This window comes from Heterocephalus glaber, unplaced genomic scaffold (assembly GCF_053883595.1).
Source record: "Heterocephalus glaber isolate CG9 unplaced genomic scaffold, H.glaber_assembly_v1.0 deba00000594, whole genome shotgun sequence".
Taxonomy (NCBI): Eukaryota; Metazoa; Chordata; class Mammalia; order Rodentia; family Bathyergidae; genus Heterocephalus; species Heterocephalus glaber.
Window position 1 is genome coordinate 19,409,121 of NW_028258151.1, and position 13,682 is coordinate 19,422,802.

The 13,682-nt window shown below is 50.9% G+C and overlaps 1 protein-coding gene across 17 annotated transcripts in view; it reads right to left on the bottom strand.

Moving 5' to 3' along the window:
* Positions 1-13,682, bottom strand: part of Shank2 (SH3 and multiple ankyrin repeat domains 2) — a 534,108-nt gene that overhangs the window by 178,758 nt on the left and 341,668 nt on the right. For all 17 annotated transcript variants that reach the window (XM_087205461.1, XM_087205469.1, XM_087205467.1 and 14 more), the window contains one exon: positions 6,424-6,499. In XM_087205461.1, coding sequence (XP_087061587.1) covers positions 6,424-6,499 — 76 coding nt within the window. The remainder of the gene's footprint in view (positions 1-6,423; positions 6,500-13,682) is intronic.

Here is a 13,682-nt window from a genome sequence, read left to right on the forward strand (position 1 = left end):
TCCCATTTTGCAGAAAGCAAGCAATGCAGGCAAAAGATGGGCAGTGAGCTGCCCAAGGTCACACAGTGGCTTAGCTGGAAAGTCCAAGAGAAAACTTAAGGCAGCTTATATCTCAGAGATTTAAAAGGCTTCTGCTGCTACACATATATACATACTTCTATACATACAGAATCTGTCTCTAGAAAGACCCCTCGGAAGCTAGAGACTGAAGTTTTCTCTGGGGGAAAGAACTTGGGTGTGGAACGTAGGGATAGGAAGAGACCCGCTCTTTCCACTCTGTCATTTGCTCACATTTGGAATCTTTTACCACGTGATCTATTTCCCATTACCAATTTAAAAAATATAAAAATGAGCCTTGAAAGCCATGAAAATAAGTAGCTGTGGGTAATGGATGTCCGCCTGGTGAACAGGCACAATTTGCCATCCTTTTAAATCAATCTCGAGGAGAAGATTGGTTTTCCTGAGGATGGAGGTAATGGACCTTCCCTTGAGTGCCGATTCTGAGCCTACTGGGAGCCGACCCTGTGGCTGGGCAGTGAGTGGAGTAAGAGCTGTTATGAGCACCATGTTCCAAACAATGACTGGACCTGATGTCCACTTGCTTCTCCGCCAATTGCAGGAGCTGTGGAGAGAGCTCCTCTGGCAACATTCATGAGCAGACAAAGCTGAGCCTTCCACGCTCTCCCTCACTGCACCCAGGGCCCAGCGGTCCCGTGTGTTTAACTTCACCCTGTGCCTCGTATCGTCCACTGCCTTCCCCAGCCCAGATCACCACCACTGCTCGGCCTGGACCACACAGTGTCTCTCCTCTGTTTTCCATTCATCTATCTGCTTCCTCCAGCAGTGCAGCCGATTCCATCAGTCTCTGCTTAATGCCCTGTAACGTCACCCACCCGAGCATGAGAAAACCCACACTTTTCCCAGGAAGCTGAGTCTTTCTCTGCATTGTCCTCTGTGCTCTCCTGGCTCACTACTTTCCTGCCTTCGCTGTGCCTCTATACTTGCCGGGCCTTCTCTGCAGGGCTGATTCCCCTCAACCTTCAGGTTTCAGCCACGTCTTTAACCAGGCATGGTAACACACACCTGTAATCCCAGTGCTCTGGAAGGCAGGAGGATTGCAAGTTCCAGCCCTGCCTGGAAACTCAGTGACTTAGCGAGACCCTGTCTCAAAATTTAAAAAGGGCTGGAGATGTAGTTCAGTGTGAAAGCCCTGGATTCATACCGCAGTATCCCACAAAGAAAAAAGGTTGAAACAAAAATGTCACTTCCTTGAAGAGACCTTCCCTGGCTTCTGGCTTACCTGTGTGACGTTGGCTTAACCCAACTCACCCAAGGGTCTAATGAAAGTGCTGCTAATTTGCCTCATGGATTTAATCATAAAGTACAAGTCTCTGGTTTGTTTACATGTAAAATTTATTGCTTGTCTTCACTAAGATTTTAATCTACATGAAGTCAAAGACTATGCTCGTCTTATTTACCTCTGTGTCTTTAACTCCCAGAGCACAGCGGTCTTGATAAACACTGGTTCAGTGTGTGGAATGGGTAGGTGGATGGATAGACATATTGTTGGTTGAATGGTTGGATAAATGGAGTATGACTAAGCAGATGACTAGATGGATGGAGAGGTGGATGGATAGATGGGCGGATGAATGAGTGGGTGGGTGAATGGATGAGTAGATGGATGGCTGCAGAGAAGATGGATAGACACTGACAGATGGGGAGATGGATGAATGGATAGATGGATGGATGGATGAGGATCAGTGGGTAGATGGCTCGATGGGTAGGTGGATGGATGGGTGGATGGATAAATGGGCAGATGAGAGGGGGGATGATGGGTAGGTGGAAATATGAAGCCTGTTCAGCCTGAAGTGAGACTGTGAGGTCTTCCTATCTGCTCCCACCCCAGGTAGCCTCTTCCTAGGTGTCCCATGATGACGAAGCTGGGACCTGGTTAACGAGGAGCGAGACTTGTGAGTCCCATCCCATGTTTAGCTACGTTAGCAATGGCGATGTACAGCAGTGGTCCCAGGACCTCTATTGCCTGACCCAATCAGCACGGCCAGTTCTCCGGCCGCTCTCACATGACTCTGGGCGGGCGGAAGGGAATGAGCTTGAGTGACTGGACACACTGGCCTGCTTCAGCCACCCAGCTCTTTATTGCCAAGCCTCTGAGCAAACTCTCTGACATGAGGGGGGTGGGAAGGGGAGAAAACTCCCAACTGACTCAGCAAACGTCTCCACTGAGTCTTGCTTTCTATTGAATTGTCTCTAATAGCATTTGCACCCACAGTGGGGTGGCTTCAGCCATACGCTGCCCGCCCGTACGTGACCTGCCGCCTACAGCAGGTAATTGGCTGGTGGGGCTGGTGTGGTCCGGGGTGTCTGGTGTTCATTAGGCCATTTCTAACAGGGGCTCTGAAGTGGGCTAACGAACTGCTGGCTGCTTCGAGCCGCACTGCAGCATGCCCGTCCCCAGACACATCCTGTTGCTCAATCAAGGGACCAATGGCCGGCCTCTTTCTCCCAAGTCAGGCTGTGGGTTCTGATGGCCATGAGATGGCTCCATCCTTTCATCCACACACCCAACCTCCAGGACCCTGCCAAGGTCAAGTCTGGTCAAGGCCAGGGCTGCTGCTGTGAGTGGAAGAGGCCTTGCAGGCTGTGCCCTCACCTTCACAGGCAGGCTCATCTGGCTGTATGTTAACCAAGGGAGCAACATTCTCTCTCTCCCAAGGATACTTCCATAGCAGCTTTGCAGAAAGCTGTCCCCATAAAGAACCCCATCCTTCTGTTTCCCTCCATCTCAGGCCAGTCCTGGGCAGGGACATCTTGGCCTCAGCAGGCAGGGCCTTGGTGACCAGGCTTACTGTTGGTAGGGCCAGGGACAGGTTCCATCACTTGGCCTCTTTTGTCTGCACTGTCCTTCTATGAAGTAGGTAGTGTGACACCTGCTGTACGAGGTCACGAGTGTGGTCATCAACAGTATAGTAACCAGGGCATGGTGGCAGACACATGGGAGGAAATGAATAAATGACATGATCTCACTGTAATATCACAGCTTGTCTAACCCTCTGCCGTGGGAGTCAGGGTTCGCCTGGAGTCTGGGCTACCCCTTGCTTAAAAGCTACCAGTGGTCACTGGTGTGGCCAGATGACCCTCTTTGCTGTGGACCCAGCTCCTGGCACAGAGCAGGTGTTCAGAACAGATATAAGACAAAAGATCCTTCATCTGGACACTAAAAGCAGGGATGCTGAGGAGACAGGGATCAGAGGGGTCACCCAGTCCAACCTTCTGTGACCTTCTGGCAGAAGAACACTCAGCCCTGCTCGGCTCTCTTCAGGGGCAGGGAGCTCCTATCTCACAGGCAGCCCACTCTGTCATTAAACAGCTGCAATGGTCCCACTTGTCCTCTGTTGGCTAATGTGCAGCCTGTGCCCACAAGTGCTCTTGTCCTGCTGTTAGTCATGTGACATGCCTCTGCTGTGGGACCCTAGTAGGCTGGCTCCACCTTCCTTTCCCCAGCTCACTCAAGTTGGGTGCTCCCATCACTCCTCCACCGGAAAAGGGCCCTGAATGTGAAGCCACCTGATTCAAATGGCAAGTGTGGATGTACACCTATCCTCATGCACATGTGCACACCCAGTCTCACAGACACCAAGGTGGCTCATCCACTGCTCTGTCCCTAGAGACAATGGACCTGTCCAATGCTCTGTCCCTAGGGACCTTGTCTTGAGGAAGATAGCTCTGCAAAAGCTACTGCTTGAGGACAGGCACTGCCTGGCCCTTTCCAGCTTTAAGGGGCCCTTTTTACTTAGACCCTGCTCCCCGCCTGGCAAGCCCTCCAAGTGGCCACGGTGATGACTCTCCCAGGTGTCCCTGAGCCTTGGGTACTGTAGACACTGGCTCTGCCAAGACCTCCTTGCTGGGTGGAAGTATGGGATGAAGCACCCCTTCCCCACTGACTATGACCACTGTGCAGGGCCCACTGTGACTGATGTCTCCTATAGTACCAGCAGCCATCTGGCCCAAGTCAAGACTCATGGGAAGCCAGCAGGCATGGTGCCCTGGTGGCTACTGGCCCCTGAACCTTCTTGGGGCTATGCTTATACGAGGACATGATCACATCTAGACATGTTCCTGCCAGCCCTAACCACTGATGGTGGTGATGATGGTGATGACTGTCCCATCAGGAGCTTATAGCACCAGTGGTAGAAGTGGTACAGCCATGCATGGGGCAGTCATGCATGTACCACAGGTGGTTCAAGTTGTCCAGCAGTGAGATATATGAACTATGGCCCTGCTGTGAACTTGCTAAGGTAAAAACGTAGGCAGTGGAAGCTCAATGGTAGAACACCTGCCTAGGATGTGCAAGGCCCTAGGTTCCATCCCTAGCACTGCATAAAAAGCGGAGGCAACAATGGAAGACGTGGAGCATTCTCACCTTCCCCCATCTCTAGCCAGGCGTGGCATTCCTGATTCAGTGCACCTTGTTATGACAGAGGTGAAGGAAGAGGTAGGCATTAGCACCAAATCTGACCAGCAATTCCATCCCTAGGTAAATGCCCAAACAACTGAAAACATGTTCAAACAAGTATGTATAAGCAAAGTCCACAGCAGTATCATTAACAACAGCCAAAGGGGGACACCAAGTGTCATCAAGGGATGACTCAATAAAGAAACATGGTATACACGTACAAGGGACTGTCACAGCCTTAGGAAGGAAGGAACTTCTGGCATACGCTACAGCATGATGAACCTTGAAGACATTATGCGCTGAGAGTTAAGCCAGTCATAAAATGGCAAGTGCTGTGTGTTCTACTTATGTGAGGTCCCTACAGTCATCAGATCCAGAGACAGAAAGCAGGATGGGGAGCCAGGGCCTGGGGAGTGAGGTGGGAGTCTGTATTTAACAGGGACAGAATATCAGAGAAAGTTCAGGAGGTGGAGGTGCTAAGGGCTGCACAGCAGCTTAACCTTGAACTGTGCACTCAAACATGGCTCAGATGAGAAACTGGATGTTATATTTTATCACAACAGAAATATTGGGGGGGCAGATTTAGCTCAGTGGTTACACTGCCTGCCTCCCAAATGCAAGGTCCTGAGTTCGATCCCCGGTACCAAAAAAAAAAAAAAAAGAAATATTGGGGGTGCCGAGAATGAAGCTGGATACTTGCTGCACCATGGATGCATGGCAGAGATGTTGTACTCAGTGAGATAAGCCAGGAACACAGGTTACGAATTGTGAAAGTCCATTTATACAAAGCATCCAGGACAGACAACTCCATACAGACAGAAAGCACACTGTGGTGGCCACCAAGGGCCATGGGGAAGGAGGATGGGGGTGGCCACTCATGGGCACAGGACTTCCTCTTGGGGTGATGAAAACGTTTTGGAACTAGACAGAAGTAGTGGTTGCACAATACCATCAGCATGCTAAACACCAGTGAATTGTGTACTTTAAAATACACATTTTATGTTATGCAACGCTTGCCTCAATAAAAACAAAGTCAGGTGGGACCCCTTGGCAGGCACATGGGGCTATGGGAAAGGGCTGATACTTATCACAACCCCTTGGGTTGGGGAGGAATCAGGGAAGAGTGACCTGTCCCTTCCACACACTGGTCCTCCCTGGATGTATCTGGCTGGGGGCCTCTCAAAAGGGCCTCGGGGCCTGCTGCCCAATGGGCCAAGTGCAGATGCTCTCAGCAGCAGTCACAGTTGAGTATCCTTTCCCTTCCTGCCTCACCCACTGACTCCTGGAGCCCCCGACACAAAGCCTCACGCTGTGGCCCCAGTGTGCATCAATGCTGGGGCAGGGAGACTCATGGCTTGCAAGGAAAACAAAGGGACAGAGAAATTTCCTGCTTGGGGACACTCAGAACCAGAGAAGCTGATGAGGTGGGCGGGATAGTGGCCACAAAAGATGCTGCACGTACAGCTATTTAGGACACCCCTGGTCTGAAAAGTGCCCACCCCACCTCAGGCTCTCCCACAGTCACAGGAAGAAGGGATGCTGCCAGGATGTCTTTGTGGCTCTCTCAGAACCAGCCACACCATCAAATTCGGACTCCAGCTCTCCAGAGGTGGCAGTAGTGAGCACAGGAAACAGGTGAAGTAGAAACCAGGACATCCTAACTGCTCCCCTGGCAGTGTCACCACGCATGCCGCAACCCCTCTGTGGGACTGTGCTTTCTTCCCCTGGACAGCCACCCCCCTCTCCTGGGCCGCCTAGTTGTGCTGCAGCTCAACCCCAACTGCAGGGTCACACAGGAAGATGGTGGCTCCCATGATCCCAGGATGGTGGATACATAGCAAACCAAACCAAAGGGGTCTGAAAAGTCCACACGAGACAGCCCAAGGTGTCCATGGCATAACTGAGCAATTGACCAGCAGGGTTGTGGCAGGGAAGGAAGCACATCTTACCCGGATGCATCGAGGCTGTCATAGGAGCCCACAGTATAGTGCCTGAAGAGCTTCTTGCTGCGGTCCGCACGGGTTTCTGTGTGGAGAGGAAAACAACAAAACATTGTTTAGAAGAGTCATGGTCCCTGAATACTGAATGCACATGAAGCTGGCTGGGCTCTCATCCACCTGCCCCATGAAGCATGAGATCTCTCCTGGGGAAAGATCCGGGAAAAGATGAGGCCTGAGTCTGTGGCCTGACTTGGCAAATTTTGGGAATGTGTATGAACAGACACTGGTGCTGACCCTCGAAGAGTCAAAGAGCTCCATTCAAAATGCAGGTAGAGTCCTGTGGGCTGTGGCTATCGAGGGGATGCGGCAGAAGACTGCAGAGCAGAAGGGGCCACGGGCCTTCAAGCTGTGATTGTGACAGCTGCATCCTAAGAGTCATGCTCCAAGCCTCCTAGCAAAACCGAGAACCTGTAGATGAATGCCTCTGGGAAAGAAAAGATACATTTATTGTTATTTTCCCCATTGCAGTTGCTTTCTCCTAACCTTAAGAAAAAATAAGACACTAAACAAACATGATTAACTTTCCTAATTAAGTCCTCTGTTTGCTTCCCTTACTCAGCAGATTTAGATGTAAATTTCATGGGAAATAATATGAACGATGTAATTAGATTTAATAGATAGCTTAAGGCTGGAGGAAGGGACCCACAACAACACAAACAGGAAAAATATAGCAGCTCACAATGCATTGTTTAGTATTTTCCTCTCAAATAAAATTTCCTGCATCATCTCCTTCCTAATCCTGCAAAAAACTCAGTAAGCCACTGGCTTCAGGAACATGGCCTGAAATCAAATTTTAACTCCTGTAAGCCTCTCTGTTGTTGGTCTCCTTTATCCTGTGTTCCAAGGTGAATGTGATTTTTACTGAAGCCCAAAACACACATTTGCAGTTCAAAGGTGAGCACAAATAAAGCCACTAGGAAAGTTTTGGCTCATTTCATGACCAGAGGTAGCTAAGGTGCAGGCTTCCTCCCTATAGAGTGGGGAGCTGCCCCTAGGGCTGAAGGAGGCTGGTGATGAGCCCAGGACTGTATTTCCCAGCTACCCTTGCACCAGGATGTGGTCATGTGGCTAGTTTCTACCAATGGGATGTGCGCAGGTGTGTGTGTGTGTGTGTCTGTGTGTGTGCGTGCGTGCGTGCGTGCGTGTGTGTGTGTGTGTGTGGTGGGGTATTCAAGTCCAGGCCCTTTAGAAGCCTACCTGCTCTCCTTCCTCCTTTTCTGTTTCTGCCAGTACAAAACTCAGACTGGGAGGCCCTAAAGGGTTGGAGGGCCTGTGACTGGAATCAAGAGGCCCAGGTCTCTATGCCTCAGGTGGTTCCATGAGTAAGCATTAACCTCCTATTGGACATTAGGCTGCATTTTTTGATTTCTTTATAGCAGTTAACCTTGCCTTGACTGACAGGCAGGGCTACTGGAGTCCTCTAGACTTAACTCCCACCTGCCTCTCCACCCCTTGTGTGTCACTTCCCTCATGATGACATGCTTATGAGTCCCTGATCAGCCACGTCATCTTCATTGTCATCATTATTACTGACACTTATTGAGCACTTCTGTGTCCCAGGCCTGACGTAAGCACTACTTAACTGCTATGCCCACCCAGGGCAGGGTTCACACACTGCACTGTGGCCCCTTTTGCCTTGCCACTGCAGCAATGCTTCCCAGCTTGGAACTGTGGTGCCCTCCATGGGGAAAGGATCTTATTTAACTTCAAGCTTAATGCATGCTACTATTTTAAATACCTGCCTGCATACACTACATCACGAATCAGCTGCTACTTACTCCGGTATTGAAGTAACACAGCATGAAGGTCTTCAACAATAATGCTCTGACAATTACTGAAATGTCTTTTCCCAAAGCAAGTCAAATGCAATGACATTTCACAAACAAAACAAGCAATTTAAGTTTTAAGAAATGTGATACATTATACAGTAAAGCGAAGTTGCCAATAGTATAGATTTGGCATTTTGTTGTACTATATACAAAGAAGTACACGAGGTACAAATTATTAGACCACAGACCTAAAATAGTTGATGGGCTATCCTCCTTTGCTCAGGCCTGTCACACCTGTGTTTGTCATTGTCTCTGTTTTAACATTGTGTCCTTTGCCCACACCATAATCTGTGGCCATCTGCACACTTGGAGGGAGGTGGGATAGCTGGATCCATTTTATGGGTGGCAATAGTTGGTGCCATGAAGACAAAGTCACCCTCCTGGCTAGGGCCAGGCTCACTGCCTTGGCTGGCACATGGGTGCCAGAGCCCACCTGTCACCCAGACCAATTGCCCTGATGCTTGGGACAGGCTCCCCATGCTCCTGTGCTCTCTGCACTGCCGCAGGATGGGACTTGGCCTTATTTCTGTCTGGCTGCTGTGGTCTGAGTATGCGTCTCTCCCACAACTCACAGTGAAATTTAATCCCCATAGTCATAAGTTAATGGCAATTGTAGGAGGGGCCTTTGGGAGGCTATTCCGATTAGATGAGGTCATGAGGGTGGGACCCTGTGATGGGACAGGTGACTTGATAAAAACAGGAAGAGAGACCCGAGCTGGCATCCTTGCCCTCTTATTATGTGATGTTCTGCGCCACCTCAAGACCCTGCTCAGTCCTCACCAGCAAGAAGGTCCTCACCAGATGCAGCCCCTTGACCTTCAATCTCCAGATTGAATTCATTTATTATTTATGAATCACCTTGCCTGTGGTACTCACACTGACAGAAAACAGACCAACAGACCTGGTGCATTACTCTGAGCAGACATACAAAGGCAAGGCTCGCTGACCTGACTCAAAGGACCCATTGCACAAGGAGCCAAAAAATAACCCTCTGAACCTCATCCGAGTGAGCAGAGGGCACTGAGTGCTCATCAGGCCACACAATGGCCCAGCCAAACTGTGCACCCCTTCCCTGTGTTCAGCCCAGGTGTGGGCGGGTACGCGTCCCTGGGTCCGCTCATGCGGCAGTGCCCCATTGTGGCCATCATTCACTAGGTCCCTCCAAGCCGGGACCTGTGCCAGAGGAAGTGTTGGAAGGGGACCCCCAAGGGTAGATATCAAGGAGTCAGTGTGGGTGAGGAAGGAGCCCAGGACATCCACCTTCTTGGGCTAAGTGGGAGACCCTGGAAGTCAGACAACCAGAGGGAACACATGGCTGGCAACACAACTGCCAGGCTAGTCCTAGGACATCTACGTCAGGGCCACAAATGTGCCAGGCCCTGGGGGGATAAATGACATTTGAACCTCTTTGCGGGGCTAAGCAGAGTGGTTCACAAAGCCAGTGAAGGACCACAGGGCTGCTAATTGCTAGTATTACTCTTAATTGCTTCTGCTGTTCAAACCCCCATGTGGCAGCTCTATACTGGTTGTCTAGGAAACCACTGGGCACAGAGATGTGACTGTGGCAGGTCTCTGGATGGGTCAGATGGCCTGGGGTCCAGGGCAGACAGGAGAAAATATAGTGGAACATGCATGTGAGCATGTGTGTGTACCTATGCATGGGTTCATCAGAAGCAAAACACATTCGGAAAGGGGATGATTTCCAGGCTGGCTCAGGAAGCTGGGAGTTCCTAGGTGGTGGGATTTTATGGACCAATACAATTTTAAACAATGTGGGTAGAGACTGTAAACTAACACAAAGGTAATCAAGTTTTAATTTTGATTCAGTGAGGGCATTCAAAATAATTAGTTTTTGTCAAAATTATTTTACAAGAGAAAAGGAAGCTTCAGAAAGTATGTTATCTCTGGTTGCCTTAGGAAAACCTTCCCAGGACTCTGGCTCCATACATAGTCACACTTATGCTGTGAGATATGCCTCATGACCACCATTGTCACCATCATCATCATCACCATTGCTGTCGCTGCTGTCATCACCATAGTCACCGTCACTAACACAATAAGCATAACCGATTACCACCACCATCATCAAGTCCCCAGCTTTGTCACTGTCACCATCATCTCCACTGTGGCACTTCTTTAATGCTTCTAAGTGCACAATGCCTGGCTAACTGATCTCCTGTTTCACTAAAATTAAGTCTCTCACCTCATTTGGTTCTCACACAATGTCCAGCAGTAAAGGTGTCTCCTGTCCCTGTTTCCCAGAAGAGCAGAGTACAAGGACGAGGGGTGTGGGCCCTGAGGCTGGACTGGCTGCCCCTCCTCACCCGTGAGTGGAGACAGTCCTATTCCCAGGGAAGCCACTGGGGAGTGAGAGGGTGAGCCCTGGCAGGAGCAGCTCAGTGGCGCATGGAGGGCGCCGTGTCCCTGGCTTTGCTTTCCTGGGGCTGCACCTTGGATGTGGGGCCTCCTCCTCTCAGAGGTCTCTCAGGGTTGTACAGTTCATGAGCGGCAGCTGGACTTCCAACCCAGATGCGGGCTTCTGCAGCCTGTGCCAACAAACCAATTGTGTGACACTTCCAGAACACTCCCCAGGAGTTGTCCGAGTGCCTCCTCTGCCTGAGCTCCACGCAGTTACATAGGTTCAGAGAGGTTAAGCGAGTGCCCAAGGTCACCCAGCCAGAAAGCACAGAGCCTGTCCACAGCACAGCCTCTGCTGGGCAGAGGGGGCAGAGGAGGTGGTGTTGCCAGGAGCAACCTAACCTCCCTAAACCCAGGTGGCCTCCCCAACCTGCATGTCCCATGGACCTGCTCTTACCTGGCTTATTATTATCATTATCATCATTGTCATTGTTGTTGTCACCTTTGTTGTTGTTGTTGTTATCATTATTGTATGTGTGTGTGTTACTGGGGATTGAACCCAAGGCCTTTGCACTGAGCTACATTCCCAGCCCTTTTTATTTTATTTTGAGACAGGGTCTTACTAAGCCATTAAACTGCCCAGATTGGGCTCAAACTTTTGATCCTCCCCTCTCAACCTCCTAGAGTGCTAGGATTATAGGTGTGTATACCACGTCTGGCTCTGGCTTCAGTTGCTGATCTGGGAAGAGGGGTGGGCTGGGTAGATCTCAGAATTCTTCCCTAAGGTGATGGTGGATGAGTCACGACACATCCAGGCTTGGCTCCTGCTGGCTCTCTGGGGCCAGCTGTGCAGTGTGGGCTACAGCTGACTGCTCTGGGCGCCTCCTGCCGGGTCCCAGTGGTGCAAATGCAAGGTACAAACAAAACACCAAGGAGCAGGCACAGGGAAGCAGGAGGAGGGCAGAGACCACCCTGGCCTCCCTGCGGGTTGATGAACATGATGGGTAGGGGACTGGTCCTCCCCACTGGGATCTTCAGAGAGGCTGTGGTTCAGTTGAGCAGCTGTGGTCTGTCACCATCCAGATTGCTGCAGCCCCCACCATACCCTCTTCCTAAAGTGGCAAGAGGCAGGGTCAGGCATGCTACTGTGTCCCGCTCTGAAGGGTGGGCATATGCCTCCCTCATGCTATGGGGCCCAGCCCTTTCCCAGTCTTAACATTCAATCAGGTGAGGTCACCCCCTATTCCCCGGCCCTGGGCTCCAGTGGTTGGCAGGGAGACTGGTGGGACTGTCCCTCAGAGCACAGTGGGCACTTGTCCTGATACTGGGATCCCATTTCTGAGGCCATCGAAGGGAGCCAGGCTGCCTGAGATGATGCCTGCAATCAGGACAGCTCGGGAGCTGGGGAAGGAGGGAGTGGAGAAAGCCAGACTCTGAGAGAGATGGACGCCACGGCTGGACCCTGGACATAGCTGGGGCAAACTTACTAATACACAGGTTCAGGGTCCTTCCTGGCCTAAGCCAATTTAGCTTTCTGTTGTTTACATGCAAGAGTTTGAAAAGATACAGTTATACATATAATCATCCATATTGTAGCACCCAATGGCCCTTGGGTGTGACACCCATATGGATTTTGTGCCCACACCTCTCTGCTGGGGAATCTGTGGCTTCCCTTCACCATGCAAATTTCCTGGCCAGCCTGCACCATACCCCATGTCCAGGGGAACAGACATAGGGGAAGACAGGCACAGAAGCCCTGATGCCAAAAGCCCTGGGTTTGGCCTGCAGAGGCCATGAGGGCTTCTTGGCAAGTATCCTGGCTTTCCTCCCATGTGCATGCAGTCAGATTCTACTTCTCAGCTCTCTTGGGATTGGGGATCCTTGAAAACAAGTTCAGGTCAGTGATCAAAGGGCCCAGGGCACAAAAATCCAAATGCAAGGCCTCCCGTGTGGTACCCTTCAGCATGACACCCATGGTGCTGGAAATCCTGGCTGTTTCAGCTGTTCGGGTCCCCAAGTGAGCCCCCTGTTGGCACAGGCTGGACACGGAGAGAATGAGAAATAAACCTTTGTGTTCCAAGTCACCACAGCGTTACCTAGGGCAGGCAGACCGACACAGACCATGCACGGCCTTTGTGGGCCAGGATACTCATTCTGTGTTTTGCTCAAGCCTGGTGGAGGTGGGTTTCTATCAGCAGCAACCCAGGGTCCCTGGCAAGGGCAGGGGAGAAGAGGAGGGAAGGCCAGACAACATCAAGGCAGAGATTGAGTGGGATCCCAGTCTGGGAAAATGGCCACCCTTGCTAAGAGGAAAAGAGAAAATCACCTAATGGGCCATAGGAATGTACGCATTAAACACGTTTAAAGCTTGGCACAGCACATGCATCTTTCTGTGACTTAAAGTACCTCTGCTGATGATAAAGGAGAAAGACAAGCTGACAACCAAGTGGGAAGTATTTATGCATCTGGTTCCTTAACCGTGTAGGATGCCCCCCCCGCCACAGTACTGGGGATTGAACCCAGGGCTTTTGCACAGAGTCACATCCCCAGCTCTTTTTAAATTTCAAGACAGGGTCACACTAAGTTGCCCAGGCTGGGCTCAAACTTTCAATCTTCCTGCCTCTAGTGCTGGGATCATAAGCATGTACCCCCACACGCACCCCAGAACCATACAGAAACTTCTGGAAGTCATGACCAAATTTCCAACCAGTGCCAGGCTAGGTGTTCCATACAGAGGGCCCTCAGCAATGCTTGCAGCGTGTCACACAGCTTGAAGCCTCACAGTGACTGTCACTCTAGTCTGAGTGACCATTACCCCTGCTTGGACTGGTACAGAAACTTCCTGTCTCTGGCTTCCATGTTTGCCCCTCCCCTCAATGATCCACTCTCCATACAGCAAAGAGAATGAGCTTTAAAACACCGTACGCAAACCAGGTGATGTCCTGCTTGTTCTGCAACCTCACATTTGGCCCCCTCCCCTCCTCGCTGGCTACCCTCCAGCTGCGCGAGCCTCCTCCGTAT